Consider the following 16,143-nt stretch of genomic DNA (forward strand, 5'->3'; position numbering starts at 1 on the left):
TGATCTACTTCTACTTTGTCTTTGCTATGGGACATAGGTGTAGCAAGCTTTTTTGTCAGACTATTTTTGGACCACCAGGTTGCATATAATGACATAGAGACTTATTAATTATGAAAGCTTGGCCTTTTCTTAGTTTTCCTCCCAACTAGTTTTTACAACTTAATTATCTAATTTCTTTTTTAATTTACATTTTGTCACATGGCTCCATTACCACTTCTTAGTATAGACCATGAAACTTGCTCTGAGTTTGCTGGAGAAATCAAGAGCCTAGATTCTTCCTCCCAATTTCTCTCTCTCTGCCTGGAAGTCGCACACATACCTCCTGCCTAGTTATTGACACTTCAGCTTTTTATGGCATCAATCATTTCCATACCTCTTCACAAAATGGAAGGATATTCCATAACACATGGGCATCTGGAGTCAGGCTCTTGGTAGTGTCTCTTTGATTGGACATCTGTGCAGGCTTTGTGTTATGGTTGTTTCAGTCTCTCATTTCTTTCTTTGTTTCTTTTCTTTTTCTTTTTCTTTTTTTTTTTTTGAGACAAGGTTTCTCTGTAGAGTTTTGGTGCCTGGCCTGAATCTCTCTCTCTGTAGACCAGGCTGGCCTCAAACTCATAGAGATCCGCCTGGCTCTGCCTTCTGAGTGCTGGGATTAAAGGCATGTGTCACCACTGCCCGATGGGATCTCTCTTATTTCTTAAAGTTATTAAGTTTTTTGAGCAGACAGGTGGTCCTTAACGTTCAGACTTGGGACCACTCACTGTTGATGTGCAATTGGAAGATCAGAAGTGATTCTCCCATGCGTGTTGAAATCCAAGGGCCTTGCTGAGCTGGCCTTGGCATAGATGGCCCTGCCCTTACTGGATACTGCAATAGGAGAGCTCTCCCCACTCCCACAATTGGGAAATATGGCCCCACCTCTCACCATGGGCATGTATCTCATGTGGGCAGCACACTAGAGCTGAACCTGTTGTCAAGGACATGGAGAGCCAACCTTGAAGCTGGAGCTGTGCCTCCAGGTCATCACCTGTCATATGGTGGCATGGATGAGGGAAAGGTGCCCTCTATCCCCAACCCCTTTATACCACAGCAGGCAAGAGAGCCTGCATCAGTGTCACAAGAGTGGGAGAAATAGCCCTGCTTCTCAGCAACTGCAGCACACAGGAGAGCGCACACTGCACCCTGCCAGGGTAGCACACCCATGTTGTCAGGGATGCAGGTAAGCCAGCCCTGAGGGTGTGAGTGCAGACAAACTGACCCTGCCCTCCCTCATATATCCCCCTACAGCAATCAGGAGAGAGGGCTCTTCACTTCTCCTGGGCAAGGCAGTGGAGCTAGGATCACACCTAATGGTGTGAGTGTGGTTAAACCTGACCAGAGGGCCTGAGAGCAAGAGAACTGGCCTTGCTGCTTGCTGCAGGCTGCTTTGGGTGGGCTGGTTGAGGCAGTGCTTCACCCAGGTGGTAAAGATGGGGGAAAGCTGGCAGGCTGACCAGTGCAGAGACCACCCAGGACCAGAACCAGGGCTGTAGGATCAGCATGACACAGCACAACAGGTCATCCAACAGAAGCCTCCGATGAGAGTCTGTTATGGATAATGTAAGAGAGCCAGAGGCCTCGAACCAGACAAATGACTCATGACACTGAACACTTGCAAGTAAAGATGAAAAGAATAAAGAATGGACTGTATGACCTGACCCACTGGGCCACACCACATGAAAGGAATAAAGAATGAATTTTATGACCTGAATCACTGGGCCATACCACAGCTTCCATGACAAGATTCTCCCCACTCCTTTTTATTTTGTTTTGTTTGCTTGCTTTGTTTGGTTTTTTATTTTTCTTTTAATTTTTCCTCTGTTTTTGGGGGGTGGGGGGAGGTTGCAAGGGCAGCGGGCAGATGTGGCAGGGGGGGGGGGGAGACAAGGATCATGATGCATGATGTAAAATCCACAAAGAATCAATGAAAATTCCAAAAAGGGAGTGCTTCTAGTTCAATCAGGGCAAGGTTCAGCTTCATAGCACAATGAGTCCGGTGGTGATAGCAGGTTCTAAGAGTAGATTTTCAGAAGTCTGCAAGGGTATACACAGAGTCTCTGTTCTTCAGATCACCAGGGTAAGAACCATGACACTAGGAAGAACAGGCTCTGCCTGGATATCATGTATTCTAGGCTGTGGCCAGTGGGAAGTGGGTGTTATCTTTATAACAACAAGATAGACAGCTCTTAAGGAACAATAACTGAATTTAACCTTTGCCTTCCAATGCATGTGTGCACACTCACCCACATATATGAGGCATTCTCATTAACACACAAATATACACATGTACACCCAAAAATAAAATAATAAGATAAATAAAAACAATATTATCACACTTGTGCAATGATTTATTTCAGAAAAAATTCTCAATGCTAATATATTCAAAACTTTCTCTAGCAACATAAGAAAACTAGCAGTTGTCTTACAGACTCCTGGGGAATTTGTGAAACATATGTATGATGCATTTTAATCAAAACAGAAAATGCTGAATGAAACACAGAATGATTAATAAGGAAATTATGTTGGTTGCATATTGGCTATCATATGCATATATTAGGGGGAAATAAATATCAAAATTATCAAGGTCTGATAGTAACAAATGCATTCCAGATACTAAGAATATGTTAGTGACCCCAAGAAGAAGAGATGAGTTGGAATATTGGGGGAATAGTATTAAGAAGACCATGGAAAATAAATAAAGTCATAGAATTTCATGAGGTGAAGTAAAATTACATAGATTGACTAAAATAAAACATATTCAACTTATACCATATAGTAACCACAGATTAAGAGCTAATAAAATATTTTACATGTTGTTTTTCACAGGAATGGTCTTCTTTCTATGATTTTCTTCAGTGCAATATTGACGTCCTTGTTCCTTAGACTGTAGATCAGGGGGTTGAGCATGGGCACAATGATGGTGTAAAACACAGAAGACACTTTCCCTTCATCCATTGAGCTGGAAGATGATGGGTTCAAATACATAAATGCAGCAGAACCAAAAAAGACAGCAACGGCTGAGATGTGGGAGCTGCAGGTGCTGAAGGCTTTGGATCTGCCCTCAGTAGATTTAATGCGTAGGATGCTGATAATGATGAAAGTGTAAGAACTAAGGATGGTCAGGGTTGGGGCAAGGATATTAATTCCACTAAAAATTAGGATCATCAATTCATTCACATAAATACTAGAGCAGGAGAGCTTAAGGATAGAAATAAGGTCACAGAAATAATGATTGATCAAATCAAATCTGCAGAAATGAATCCTAAACATACATCCTACATGAGCCGATGCACAAACTACACCTAGAATATAAACTCCTAATACAAGAGAAAGGCAGGCCTGTTGAGACATGATGATGCTGTAAAGCAAGGGGCTGCAGATGGCAACATAGCGATCATATGCCATTGCAGCCAGCATGTAACATTCGGAAATAGCAAAAAGGAGAAAGAAGTAAAGTTGAATCATGCACTCAGGGTAGGAGATGTCATTCTTCTCCATCACAAAGCTCACCAGCATTTTGGGGGTAATGACAGTAGATTGGCATAGGTCAATGAAGGAGAGACTGCTGAGGAAGAAGTACATGGGTGTGTGCAGGTGGGAGCTGAGCAGAATCAGGATGATCATGCCCAGGTTCCCCAGCACTGTGAGCAGGTAGATTCCAAGGAAGAGGAGGAACAGGGGCAGCTGCAGCTCTGGTTGGTCTGTTAACCCAGCCAGAAAGAATTTGGTCACTGTAGAGTGATTACCTTTTTCCATGCCCTCTGTTCAGATTCTGAAAGGAAAAAAATAGAGCCTTTTGTGAGACATGGTTGCTCTTCTTTTGGGAGCAGGTGGCCCCTAAAATTCTATATGATCACTTCCCTCTGTACCATCTTCAATAGGTGGAAGTTATCTACTTTTAATATTTACTAACCTTGAGTTTCAAAATTAATAATATTTTATAAAAAAACATTTTATTTGTGTTTGTAGAGTTGAAAAACTTTATGCTGTCAATTTTCTATTTTCAACATATCAAACCTTTGAACCTAGTGTTTATAAATTCTATTTCTAAACCACATCATTTACTGAAAGACACACTTGGACAAATAAAGTAGCTGGTTTGAGTCATTATTTTAAAATATTTTGAAGAGAATAATTCCACCTAACTCATAAGTGGAAGAGACTTATCAATCAAATTTTTTGTTAACTACATCCAACCAATTGTTAAGTAAATGACAATTACTGACAAAATTTCAGGAATAGCAAATGTTAGTGCCCCAAGTTTTCTTCTTTTCCCTTCAATTTCCATAAATTAGAGGACATCAAAGGCAGAACTCCAGAAATGGAGAGTGAAGAGTTATAGATTTCTTTCCTTGTTCTGTTATATAATGAATACATATATTAATTATTTCAAAAAGTAAAAATTCATAATTATTAGAATTGAATTATCTTTATTGGCACATGATATGACTATTTACATAAGTGACTCAAAAAATTCCTCCAAGAAACTCCTCCAGTTAATAAACTCTTTGAGTCAATTGGCTGAACATGAAATTCACTTATATAAATCAGTAGCCCTCCTATATACAAGTAACAAATTGACTAAGAAAAAAAACCAGGGAAACAACATCTTTCATAATAGTCTCAAACAATATAAAATATCCTGAGGTAACTCTAACAAAGCATGTGAAAGATTTGTATGCTAAAAACATCAAGTATTTGAAGACAGAAATTGAAAATGGAAAGATCTCCCATGCACATGGGTAGGTAGGATTAACATAGTAAAAATGGCCATCTTACCAAAAGCAATCTACATCAAAATTTCAACAGAATTCTTCATAGATCTGGAAAGGACAATTCAAGATATTCTAAACTAAAAATATACCTCCAATTCAATGAAACAATAAAATTCATAGACCCAGAGAAAATAAAGGGAAATGCAGACTTTTTCATGAAAATACAAAACTTAGAATGTAACAAATGATGCCATATTATTAGGTTACCCTAATGCCTTAGTACACAATGACACCTAAAAGTTCTCTAATGTGGCTTCTCAGCTCAGGTGATACTGAATTGGAATAAAACCAAGAGGTCACAATGACTATTAATGGTTGAACCAGTTGGTCTCTTAGGAGCCACCATTTACCATAGCTGTATCCCTCTTCCCAAGGCCTTGCACATGCTTCCATTTCTTCTGTGTTCCATGAGGTTTGCAAGAACTGATGTAAAACTATTATGCTACATTTCAGGCTACGGCTTTATCTGTAGATATTCTTGCTAAGAAAAAGTCATTGGCATGATGAAACACAGAAGCTGTAGGATGCTTGGAAAACATTTAAATGTGATACAGTAAGACATTTTATTATGTATGAAAGCACAAAGACACACCCTTTAATAATCACAAGAGACAATTGTGTCAGTTAGTTATTTTTAAAGGGGAACAAGTTACTTATACATGCTCATGGACATGCTGAGCCTTAAATTTGATGATAATTCACTTTCAAAGATCTAGAAGAAAGATTCCCTTAATTTCTTTTGTAAAACCACAAATGGTCAGTCACATTGATCCTGCTAAATTCTTTATGCATACAAGGCTCTCCATCTGTGATGGACAAAGTTGGCTAGTTACAGTTACTAGACAATGTGACAGTCATTTCATTGTCCACATTCTAGATCTCTGTTCAGTCTACCTGCAAGAGTGTTGTCACCAAGCACTTTTTCTTTGTTATCTGGTAAATATGCATTTCCTTTTATATCCATTCTAACACTATGGTTGATGTGGGGTGATTCTTCATAGTCATGTATTGGGTTCATCCTTCCTATAACATGTTCAGGATATTGTAATTTCTGAATGGCACACTTGTTTCTTGTGCTATAAATTACATTACTAGCCAAATGACAAGTTGGACTTATTTGCCTATGTCTCTAGTAACACAAGTCGGCCACATTTCAGGTTTTTAAAGGTATTTTCAAGAATAAGCTGGGCGGCAGTGGTGCACACCTTTAATCCCAGCATTCGGGAGGCAGGTAGATCTCTGTGAGTTTGAGGCCAGTCTGGTCTACAAAGCAAGATCTAGGACAGGCACCAAAACTACACAGAGAAACCCTTTCTCAAAGAACAAACAAACAAAAAAGAATAAGTGAATAATTAGATTCTGCATGAGTTAAGACAGTGATTGCCCCAGACTTCAGAGTCCTAAATGACATATATGATCACAAGAGACAAACACACTCACCTTACTTCTATTGCAATTCTCAATATCAAGTTTTATTTGCCACTTGCAAATGGCAGTAATCCTAAAATTGGTAGAAGCATGCTCCTCACATTCTACAGTTAGTGTTGAGAAGGCCAGGCCTAGTCCTCAACAGAAACAGTACCTTTGAGCCTAGTCTACATGTCTTGTCAGCATCTTCCAGCACTCACTTATCTTGTAACTCTGCTAATTCACAGTCACCTGAGTGTCTATGAAGCACTGTCTTGAGTTTAACTTCTTCAGGTACAGTATGTCAGCAAATAAATGTTTTCTAAGGACTCTCATTATTCTAAAAATATGCTCATGAGAAAAGTAAGTAATTATCAGCACTAATTCCCCATCTGCCTAGTTATTTTTCAAATTGGTTCCTGTCATTTCTATACTTTGACATCATAATAAAAATTTTGAGTATGTGGATCACTAAAACATTGTGTTAAAACGCTTACTATGATCCAGTAGGTGTGGGTGTGGGTGAGATTTTATATATTTCTTATGAGTTAACACAACAGACAGAGCCCACAGTGGGGAAACCAGGTTTTAGAGGAACAATGTCTTTCCTGATGAGTTATATCTTATTAAGTGTAATTTAAAGATTAAAAAAAATAAATCTATTCAGTGCTTGACAGATTGTATGAATATAATGAACAGTTTCTCCAACAATAAAATTCACTTTGCTTTCATCCTAATTTAAAGAAACCCAGGAGAACTGTAGAATTGTCTAAATGAAGGGGATTGGGGGCACCATTGGGACTATAGAAGCAGATGATTTATTGAATTATTTGATGACTAAATAGAAACCAAAGCAATCCAAATTCTCAAAATATTAAAATGGTTTGTAAGAATAACCTAAGTGTCTTCTATGATGACAAATTGATTTTGGTTTTCACAATTTGTTCCTTATTATTCTTCTATAAGCAATAAAATAGTAAATGCTCAGTTTAACAGAGATCCTATAAAATAATAGTTAAAACTCTATGTCATTCAATACTACACACGAGAATTGTTGAAGCCAAGGTTCGATAAAGCACAGGGACAAATAACCAAATGAATGGAAGCACAGGATCTATGAACCAAAGGCTGAGGGGCCCCCAACTGGATCAGGCCCCCTGAACGGGTGAGACAGTCATTTGGCGTGATCTGTTTGGGAGGCAGCTGTGCGTTGGTGCCGGGTCCTGGGCTAGTTGCATGAGTTGGCTGTTTGAATCCTGGGACCTATGCAGGGACGCTTGGCTCGGTTTGGGAGGGGGGGACTGGACCTGGCTGGACTGAGTCTACCAGGTTGATCCCGGTCCTCGGGGGAGACCTTGATCTGGAGGAGGTGGGAATGGGGGGTGGGGTGGGGGGTGGGGGAGGGGGACGAGAGTGGGAGAACAGGGGAATCTGTGGCTATTATGTTGAACTAAATGATGTTGTAAAATAAATTTACTTAATAAAAAAATGTTCTAAAGAAATCAATATAACTTTGGTGCTAATTTGCATAGAAAAGAAGTGTAGGAAACAGGCATGTATAATCTTATCATTCAGGAAAGAACTCTACTAATACATTTAGTGAACCAGTCACACGTGAGATATTGGAAATTTTGTAAATTTCAAAAATTCTCAAAATGTTACATGAATAATATGAAACAATTGAAAGTTAGTGATGGTTTCTTAGATGTATAGTGGCTATCTTCAAGCATTCTATATGACCTGTAGTTAAGAAGTGTTGGGATTTTGGTTTACATTTTATTTTTTATTTATTTTAACTAACACATTAATTTATATACATATCTAAATATATGTATTTATTATTACAGATGAGTGTGAAATTTCCATCCATGCACAATAGGTTGAAAGAGTAGTTGCCTTAAGCTCAGATCCACAGAGATCATGAATGCTTAGAAATATGCTGAGACAGTAAGGTTCAACTATATTCTGTGCTAAATTTGACATATGGCATAATTTGGAGTCCCGACAGGACAATCTCTAGGATTGTGGTCACTTTGCTTATCTCTCTTCCCTTCATCTAAAGTCCTGGACAAACCTTAATATGGAGGATCAAAAAAGACTATGAATAAAAATAATTGACTAACTGGAGAATAATTTAGCCCTGCAATAAATAAATAAGTAAATAAATAAATAAATAAATAAATAAATAAATAAATAAATAAATAAATAAATAAATAAATAGATAAATAAATAACATATTCTGCCCTTGCTTGAACTGGCTAGGTTTTTGTACTTTCTAGAAATATGATGTTTTTTTTCTGTTTTTTCATTTGCCACTTTACTGCAGTGTATTTTACATATATATCACTGAATACATACCATAAATTTTCCTGATATCACCATAGGTGAAATTATGTTCCACTCTGGGTGTGGATAATTTTCAGTAGTATAAGGTGTTCCATTGTTGAAACATGAAATGTCAAACTTTATTAATTTTAACTTTCTACAAGCCTAATAATCAAGGGAAACTAAGCATCATTTTAAGGATTTCTTTATGAATGGGATTTAATGAATCCAGAACTCAGTTTTTCACAAATTATCTTACTTGGATTGGTTTGCCAGAGAAATTCTGCTCAAGACCAAAATTTTAAATCTTTATGTAAAATAGGTCAGAATGTCATTACTATTTAATGTACCCTTAAAACATGCACACAAATGAACTTTAAAGAATTTGATTAACAAGAATCTACTGGATTAAATTTAGTTTTAAGATAGTTGTAGCTCCTTGAAATGATATCAAAGCATTGATGGATATGGATAGTATGAATGTCAGAAGCTTCCCTTAAATATTCCATGAGAGAATAAGTAAAATTTTAAGGACTTGTTAAATTTTAAGAATTATTCTAGTACCTGAATAGCAAAAAGCCATATAAACAGAAATGTCTGCTTGGATGTATTAGTCACAGTGAGTTTGGCTAAGCTATGGAAGTACAAACTCAAATAATCAATAAATAAACCATGAGAATACTGGATCCGGCAGAAGCTCAACACATGTGAGTGTCTATAAACAGATTTAAAAATGGAAAGCAGGTGTCTGAAGTAATATACCAAAGAAGGTAAATAAAATTCATTGAAGAATAAGCCAAACTAGAGAATACAAGCATCATAGTTCTAAGTACCATGCTCTTTCACATATTTGGAGGGGATTTCAAAACATTTAAAATCATGTCCTTTCATTTAATATAAGAAAGAAAAAAATTCAGCTGGGTGTCCATGGTGCATACCTTTAATCCCAGCACTCAGGAGGCAGAGCCAGGTGGCTCTCTGTGAGTTCGAGGCCAGCATAGTCTATAGAGCAAGATCCAGGACAGACACCAAAACTAGACAGAGACACCCTGTCTCAAAAAAAAAAATTAAAAAAAAAGAAAAAGACAAAAGAAAGGAAGACTTCTTAACCAACTGTACAATCAAAGAAATACAATGTTGAAGGGGTTGATATAATAAGGTAAATAGGCTAATGCCATCTCATTATCTCTATAATGCATATGTAACCACTTTTATATAGGAAATAGTAATGGACAATTATACAAATGTGATATTATAAAATATCTATATTAATGATTAAAATATTGACAAATGGATTAATGATTCAAATCATATATCAATTGATGATTCTATACTAATAAATCTTGTATTTGTTTAGTTTACATAAATGATTTTCTGTCTAGTATTTTCTTCAGGGCAACACTGACATCCTTATTCCTTAGGCTATAGATCATTGGGTTCAACATGGGCACCACAATGGTATAAAACACAGATGACACTTTCCCTTGTTCCATTGAGTTTACTGATGATGGCTGTAAGTACATGAATGCAGCAGAACCAAAGAAGATAGCAACAGCAGAGATGTGGGAGCTGCAGGTGCTGAAGGCTTTGGACCTGCCCTCAGTGGAACGGATGCGCAGGATGCTGGTAATGATGAAGACATAAGAAGTAAGAATAGTCAAAGTTGGGACAACAATGTTAAATGTACCAAAACATAGAATCAACAACTCGTTAATATATGTGCTAGAGTGAGCAAGCTTCAGGAGGGGAAGAAGATCACAGAAATAGTGGTTGATCACATTTAGGTTACAGAACTGAACTCTAATCATGACACCTGTGTGAGCTGATGCACAAACCACACCAATAATATATACCACTGAGATCATGGAAATGTAAATCTGATAGGACATGGTTACACTGTAAAGTAGGGGGTTACAGATGGCAACATAGCGGTCATATGCCATTGCAGCTAACATGTGACACTCTGCAATAGCAAAAATAAGGAAGAAATAGAGCTGAGTCATGCATCCAGTATAGGAGATGATGTTCTTCTCTTTCACAAAGTTCACCAACATTTTGGGGGCAATGACTGTGGAATGACAGAGGTCAATAAAGGACAGACTACTGAGGAAATAGTACATGGGGTTGTGCAGGTGGGAACTGAGCCAAATCAGTGTGATCATGCCCAGATTCCCCACCATAGTGACCACATAGATTCCTAGAAAGAGGAAGAAGAGGGGCATCTGCAGGTCTGTCTTCTTTGAGAGCCCAGTTAAGATGAACTCAGCCACTGTGCAATGATTTCCTGCTGCCATATCCTCTGTTCAAATTCTGAAGAAGAAAGAAATGTATGTCTATTACAGTGAGTTATTGTTTTAAATTTACAGAAGAAATCTGTATGCATATGACTCTCAGCTAAGTACAATTTGAATCTATTTATGATATTGAAATCTACAGAAACATTTATAAGTAATCATTCTTAATTTAATATTTAATTAACATTTTTAATTTAGAATATATACTACATGAAATACTGCCCCTAAGCAGTTTGAGAATTTCAGTGGTTTCACAGCAATGTCTTCACTTGAAACTTGCATCTCCTCTCTGAGGACTACATCTCAAAATATCCTAAGGTATTATGGAAGCTGCCAAGGGAGAAAAGTAATCAATCGTCTCACCCAACTACAGACATCGGATCTATAACAATTGCAAGCATGGCAAGATGTCCTCAAGAGTGCAATAGTGGCACTAAAATCATGGTAGCAAACCACAGCTATCTATTTGGACTTAAGAACTATACAATAATAGGCCTGGTGGGAAAACTTAACCCACTACTCCTGCTGCATGTTGTCATAGACCCTGGAGGAGAACATAGTACTGCCATTTTTTAACCCATATATTTCTAAATGTATTTCAAATAATTATTCTTGTAACTGCATACATGTTTAACTCTTTTCACAACAAAGAAACTTCTTTTTCTAGCAGATGGAGATCCTCCTAGATAGCCACAACTAGTCAAAATGCAAATAACCAACTATGAGTTTCCCATTCCCAGTTGATGCATCTGTAACATGATACTCACAAGACTCAGGGAATATAACAAGATAGAGATGGGAAGATTATAAGAACCAGAGGACCAGGAAGTCTGCTATGAGATAGTGTCTTTTTTAATAACAGGAATGCTACACCCATAAAGTCTCAAATTATGTTTGCCTAAACAAGACCAGCACAATGACAACACCAGTTGACATGACAACCAGAAGGGAAAAGTCTCATGAGGATATTGACCCTAGAAAAGAGTTACAGGCAGAGAGGCAGAAACAGTCTTGTGAAGGGTTGAACCCTCTGAGAGGTTATATAACCCTCCCTAATATTTAGCTCCAAATGCATATAAGCAACACTAAATGGTCACAGTGGGATATGTATGTATGTATGCATGTATGTGTGCATACATGTAGGTGTATATGCATACTGTGGAATAATCCTCTTGTACATTCCAAAGATTTGTCACTCAAATTGGTTAAATAAAATGCTGATTGGCCAGTAGCCAGTCAGAAAACATAGGTGGAGCAACCAAACTATGAATGCTGGGAAGGAGAACGGCAGAGTCAAGAGTTGCCAGCCAGAAGCAGATGAAGGAAGGCAAGAATGTTGTGTTGAAAAAGGTACCAAGTCAAATGGCTAAACATGGATAAGAACTATGGGTTAATTTATGAGCTAGTTAGTAATAAGCCCGAGCTACTAGCCGATCATTTATAAACAATATTAAGTCTCTGAGTCAATTATTGGGAAGTGGCTGCTGGGTATTTGGGAGTTGCTGGTAGGACAGAAACTTCCGTTTATATATGGCACACAATGTGAGGCCGAAATGTCCACACAAAATCTGACAAAGCTTAAAAAAGGATTCTAGACATACAAGAATGAAATCAAGCACAGCTTCGTGGTAGCACCATTTTCTTGGGTGGGCTCTGTTTGCTAGCAGCAAAAAGAAGTAAAACTCCTTTAAGGGAAGAATTCCTGACTCACCATTAGTGGCAAAAGCTGTGAGGCTCTTTTAAGAGGCTCTGCTACCAAACACTTATATGGGGTTCATGAGCAGTGGGTGGCAATGCTCTACTTGTTGAAAGTATAGACCCTAAAATTCCCCAGGGTTGGGGCAATAAACATGGCATCCACTGGTACCTCTCCCATGAAGATAGGCACTCAGGGAACTAAAGAAATGGGTCAGAGCCAGGCACCAAAGTCACCTCTGTAGTTCTAGTCATGCCTGATTAGCAGTTTAAATGCTCATGTGGTCAGAAAGAAATATAAATATGCAGTAAAATCAGATTCAGACAAAAAGGACTCTAAGTGGGTCACAGTATGTTTGAAAAATGTACAAAGGCTTGAGAGAGAGGGGGGAAAGAGTAAACTGAACAATAGTAAAGACCTTAAAAAGGGAACAGAGTAATAAAAAATACAATAGCCTTGTAAAGATGGTAAATACATAGTCTGGATTTTGTACTTTATTGTGTTCTCTTTGGAGTTTTTGACTGTTAATGAACAAATGATAACTGCTAATAGCCATTTAATTGTAAAAGCTGCTAGAGTAAACAAATCTATATATTTAAAAAAAATATAATGACTCCAAAATTTAAGTCAAAATGTATGTCACTTTGGAGGAAAAGGTTATGGTTTTGTTTATGCAGGAAATGAGAGACTATGGATTCATCCTGGATTAAGAAAAATCAGGTATGATTGAGGAAGACCCCCTGAAAATCCTAACTACAGACATGGGAAGATATACCTAAAGTAACTACAAGACATTTAACATGTATTTTACCTGCCTCAACATAAAACAAAAGATTATCTTTGACTGGCTTATATACAAAACACAGTTTACATTTATATTAATACAGATATACATTATACCTTTAAAAGTTTATATATTTTCAGAACAAAAGGACCAGACACCAATAAAGACATAAGATGATCCAACATTTCAATACACCTCTGTTACAGATTCCTCTAAGTCTGCAACAAAATCAGTTCAAGGCTCCTGGCTAAGATGCACCAGCCACACAAAATACTCCAGTCAGGACTTGACCATAATTCTAAATTTTCTCTGGGTCCCCATAAGATTACCAGTGCCCCTAGTCAATAGGAAGTAGTCTAGAGAACTACACCCAAATTCCCAAAATATTGTTTATGAATGTTTGTTTTCACTTAAGTGAGTTTGGATATCAATTGTTTTTGGTGATAGTCAATCTCTTTCTAAAAAAGAAAGGGGGTATGGTATAGAAATGATGGGAAAAGGGGTAGATTATTATAATGGAAAAAAGAGTATATTATTTGGTCTACTTTAATCAAAAAAAAAGCTGCTAACTTCAAATAATTTACATTGGTATAGATTTCAGTTTATTAATACATGCTTAAAGTCAATTTTATTATGCTATATGTATATAGCTACTCTTGTTTAAAGTATTGAGTTTATACAGCTAAAATCAAAAATTGAATGTACAATTAAAATACAGATTAATAGTCATCTATAATAATCAAACTATAGTCATGTTAATTAGTCTTTCTAGATGTGCAGATATATATTCCAAATAGATTGGTAATCTCTAAACACTTCAAAGACCCACAGAATATGGCATTTAAAATGTTTTAATACCTTAGAATTATTTTGATGTGAGACAAGTCTGCTCCTGGCAGCACCAATCTGCTCCCAAGAGAATGATAGAAACCAAAGACATTCCATATGAAGTTTGTTTTCCTTTTGGCAAAACTGACTTACTGGGCAAGAAACTGCCTTTGCCTCAATTGCTGACAGTTAGTGTCCAAACTGGATCAGCAGGATACAAGAAAGGTAACTGTATCTTGCTTTGCCAAGACAAAGTACAACAGACTTTCAAAATTCTCTGCTTCCCAGGAAAGTCCCTCACATACGCTAGACTTGCAGGCCAAAACTGGATACCTCAACCTTACAGAGAAACTTTTGGTGACTGTCCAGGCAACCTGATGTGTCTGTCACTAAGTAACATTTCATCCTTCTAGGGTCTTTGATGGAGTTAAAGACTAAATAGTTATAAGTATAGTTTCCCTTAGTTAGAAAGTAAATTAGATACAAAACTTTAGACTCACCAAAATAAGAGAGATATTTAATTATTTTCTCTAATTTTGGATTAGTGTTACTGTAATTCTTACTTAATAACTGTATTGGTTGTATATAATTTTACTATGTTAAAGTTAAAAATCTTCCTTTTTAAATAGACAAAAATGGGGAAATGCTGTGGAATAATCTTGTGCATTGTAAAGATTTGTCACTGGAATTGTTTAAATGAAACACTGATTGGCCAGTAGCCAGGCAGGAAGTATAGGTGGGGCAAACAAACTAAGAATGCTGGGAAGGAGAAAAGCTGAGTCAGGAGTCACCAGCCAGACACAGAGTAAGCAAAATGAGAATGCCATACTGAAAAAAGGTACCAAGCTATGTTGTAAACAGGTAAGAATTATGGGTTAATTTGAGTGTAAAAGCTAGTAAGTAATAAGCCTGAACTACTGGCCAAGCATTTATAAGTAATATTAAGCCTTCAAGTCAATTATTTGGGAAGTGACTGCTGGGTATTTGGGAGGTGCTGGTAAGACAAAAACTTACATTTACATATGTGTGTATATGTATGTGTGTTTATGTGTGTATGTGCATGATATGTAAGTGCATGTGTGCATGTGTATGTGTGTGATGAATTTGAAAGATAAATTTGTAGGCAGGGGAGGTGGATGAAAATAGTGTAAATAAAGAACTTATGCATAAAATTATCAGAAATCTTTTAAATTAAACTTAAAAAATTAAACCATGTTGGAGCTTGCAAATCTGAATACTTAGAGTCAGTGTCAAGGAGTTAAAGGAACTGACAATATGAAAGTGAACCTTTCCTGAAAGCAATGGCTTCACTATCTGACACTCTCAGGGATGAGCAGAGACCTTCTTTTCAGAGATTTTTTTTTCTCATATAGATGTGTGTGTGTGTGTGTGTGTGTGTGTGTGTGTGTGTGTGTGTGTGTGTGTGCTTGGGTGTATGCATATGTATATATAAAAGCTTATATTTCCATTAAGTTATCACATATTTTTATTAATTAAACTTGCTATTTTTCATTTTCATACATATAAAACTACACTCTAGTTATTTTTACCTTCTGTCCCTATCACTACTCTCTGTCATCTATACAATTCATTTTCCCACATTCTGGTGTTTTTCATTTGTCTTGTATATCATCAATTAAATTTATCCAAAGCCATCTGTGTGTCCATGGTTCTGAACTGTCCAGTGGAATGTGGAGAGCTCAGTGATGAGCACACAACTGAAGACACTGTCTGTTCCTCTCTCAGACACTTTTGGTAGCCATAAACTCAGCACCGAGCAATAGAGCTTCAGGCATAGCTCTGCAACACTGAACTGATGGTTGTCTGAGCCAGTTTTGTGCAAGACCAGTGAAGGCAACCAGAGTTCCAGAATGCAATAGTAGCGTCATACCCCACATATGCTATTTGATATTTAATATTATTAAATTTAAATGACTGATTTCCTGCTTACACCCAGTCATTTAGCAGTGATGCTTTCTTATTCTTGGTTGTTGT

The 16,143-nt window shown here is 37.1% G+C and overlaps 2 protein-coding genes across 2 annotated transcripts; both read right to left on the reverse strand.

Annotated features, from left to right (window-relative positions):
• Nucleotides 1-2,859: 2,859 nt before the first annotated feature.
• On the reverse strand, nucleotides 2,860-3,795 carry LOC102915109 (olfactory receptor 8G17). Its single transcript, XM_006992571.2, has one exon. It carries the CDS (start codon nucleotides 3,793-3,795, stop codon nucleotides 2,860-2,862), a length of 936 nt encoding a protein of 311 aa, XP_006992633.1.
• A 6,109-nt stretch (nucleotides 3,796-9,904) lies between these two features.
• On the reverse strand, nucleotides 9,905-10,840 carry LOC102925016 (olfactory receptor 8G1-like). The gene has a single exon (XM_015986230.3). It carries the CDS (start codon nucleotides 10,838-10,840, stop codon nucleotides 9,905-9,907), a length of 936 nt encoding a protein of 311 aa, XP_015841716.3.
• Nucleotides 10,841-16,143: the final 5,303 nt, after the last annotated feature.

This window comes from Peromyscus maniculatus, chromosome 7 (genome assembly GCF_049852395.1).
Source record: "Peromyscus maniculatus bairdii isolate BWxNUB_F1_BW_parent chromosome 7, HU_Pman_BW_mat_3.1, whole genome shotgun sequence".
Classification (NCBI taxonomy): Eukaryota; Metazoa; Chordata; class Mammalia; order Rodentia; family Cricetidae; genus Peromyscus; species Peromyscus maniculatus.